This window comes from Geospiza fortis, unplaced genomic scaffold, assembly GCF_000277835.1.
Source record: "Geospiza fortis unplaced genomic scaffold, GeoFor_1.0 scaffold591, whole genome shotgun sequence".
Lineage (NCBI taxonomy): Eukaryota > Metazoa > Chordata > Aves > Passeriformes > Thraupidae > Geospiza > Geospiza fortis.
In genome coordinates, this window is record NW_005055015.1 from 11,416 (window position 1) to 12,525 (window position 1,110).

At 49.9% G+C, this 1,110-nt stretch overlaps 1 protein-coding gene across 1 annotated transcript in view; it reads left to right on the forward strand.

Annotated features, from left to right (window-relative positions):
* Positions 1-631: 631 nt before the first annotated feature.
* LOC106632136 (HLA class II histocompatibility antigen, DM beta chain-like) overlaps positions 632-1,110 on the forward strand; it is a gene marked incomplete at its 5' end in the record, with an annotated part of 10,036 nt that continues 9,557 nt past the window's right edge. The window contains one exon of the mRNA XM_014311546.1: positions 632-894. Coding sequence (XP_014167021.1) covers positions 632-894 — 263 coding nt within the window. The remainder of the gene's footprint in view (positions 895-1,110) is intronic.

Consider the following 1,110-nt stretch of genomic DNA (forward strand, 5'->3'; position numbering starts at 1 on the left):
CCGGTGGTCTCATTGTCCCTGATGCCACCCCCCTGGTGTTCCTGGTGGAGAACATCTCCCATCCCATTCCCTCCATCCCATTTTCCCCATTATTTCTCCCATAATTTCCATTTTTTTCCATTTTTTAACCAATTTTTCCCATTTTTCCCCCCAGAAATCCCGGTGGTCTCATTGTCCCTGATGCCACCCCCCTGGTGTTCCTGGTGGAGAACATCTCCCATCCCATTCCCTCCATCCCATTTTCCCCATTATTTCTCCCATAATTTCCATTTTTTTCCATTTTTTAACCAATTTTTCCCATTTTTCCCCCCAGAAATCCCGGTGGTCTCATTGTCCCTGATGCCACCCCCCTGGTGTTCCTGGTGGAGAACATCTCCCATCCCATTCCCTCCATCCCATTTTCCCCATTATTTCTCCCATAATTTCCATTTTTTTCCATTTTTTAACCAATTTTTCCCATTTTTCCCCCCAGAAATCCCGGTGGTCTCATTGTCCCTGATGCCACCCCCCTGGTGTTCCTGGTGGAGAACATCTCCCATCCCATTCCCTCCATCCCATTTTCCCCATTATTTCTCCCATAATTTCCATTTTTTTCCATTTTTTAACCAATTTTTCCCATTTTTCCCCCCAGAAATCCCGGTGGTCTCATTGTCCCTGGTTTCACCACCCTGGTGTGCCTGGTGGAGAACATCTTCCCTCCCTCGCTGACCGTCTCCTGGACGGTGGCCGGGGCCGGGGTCGCTCGCGGGGTCACTTTGGGTCCCTTTGTCCCCAACCCCGACCTGACTTTTGTCCGAATTTCCCGAATTTCCGTCACCCCCCGGCCCGGGGACGTCGTCGCCTGCGTGGTCACCTCGGGCAAGGACAACGCCACCACCGTGGTGGCCTACTGGGGTGAGGCGGGATTTGGGGAATTTTGTGGAGAATTTTTGGGAATTTTTGGGGGATTTTGGGGGATTTTTGGGGGAATTTTTGGGGATTTTTTGGGGGAATTTTTGGGGATTTTTGGGGGAATTTTTGGGGATTTTGGGGGGATTTTTGTGGGATTTTGTGGGGATTTTTGGGGGATTTTTGTGGGTTTTTTGGGGATTTTTGTGGGATTTTTTGGGG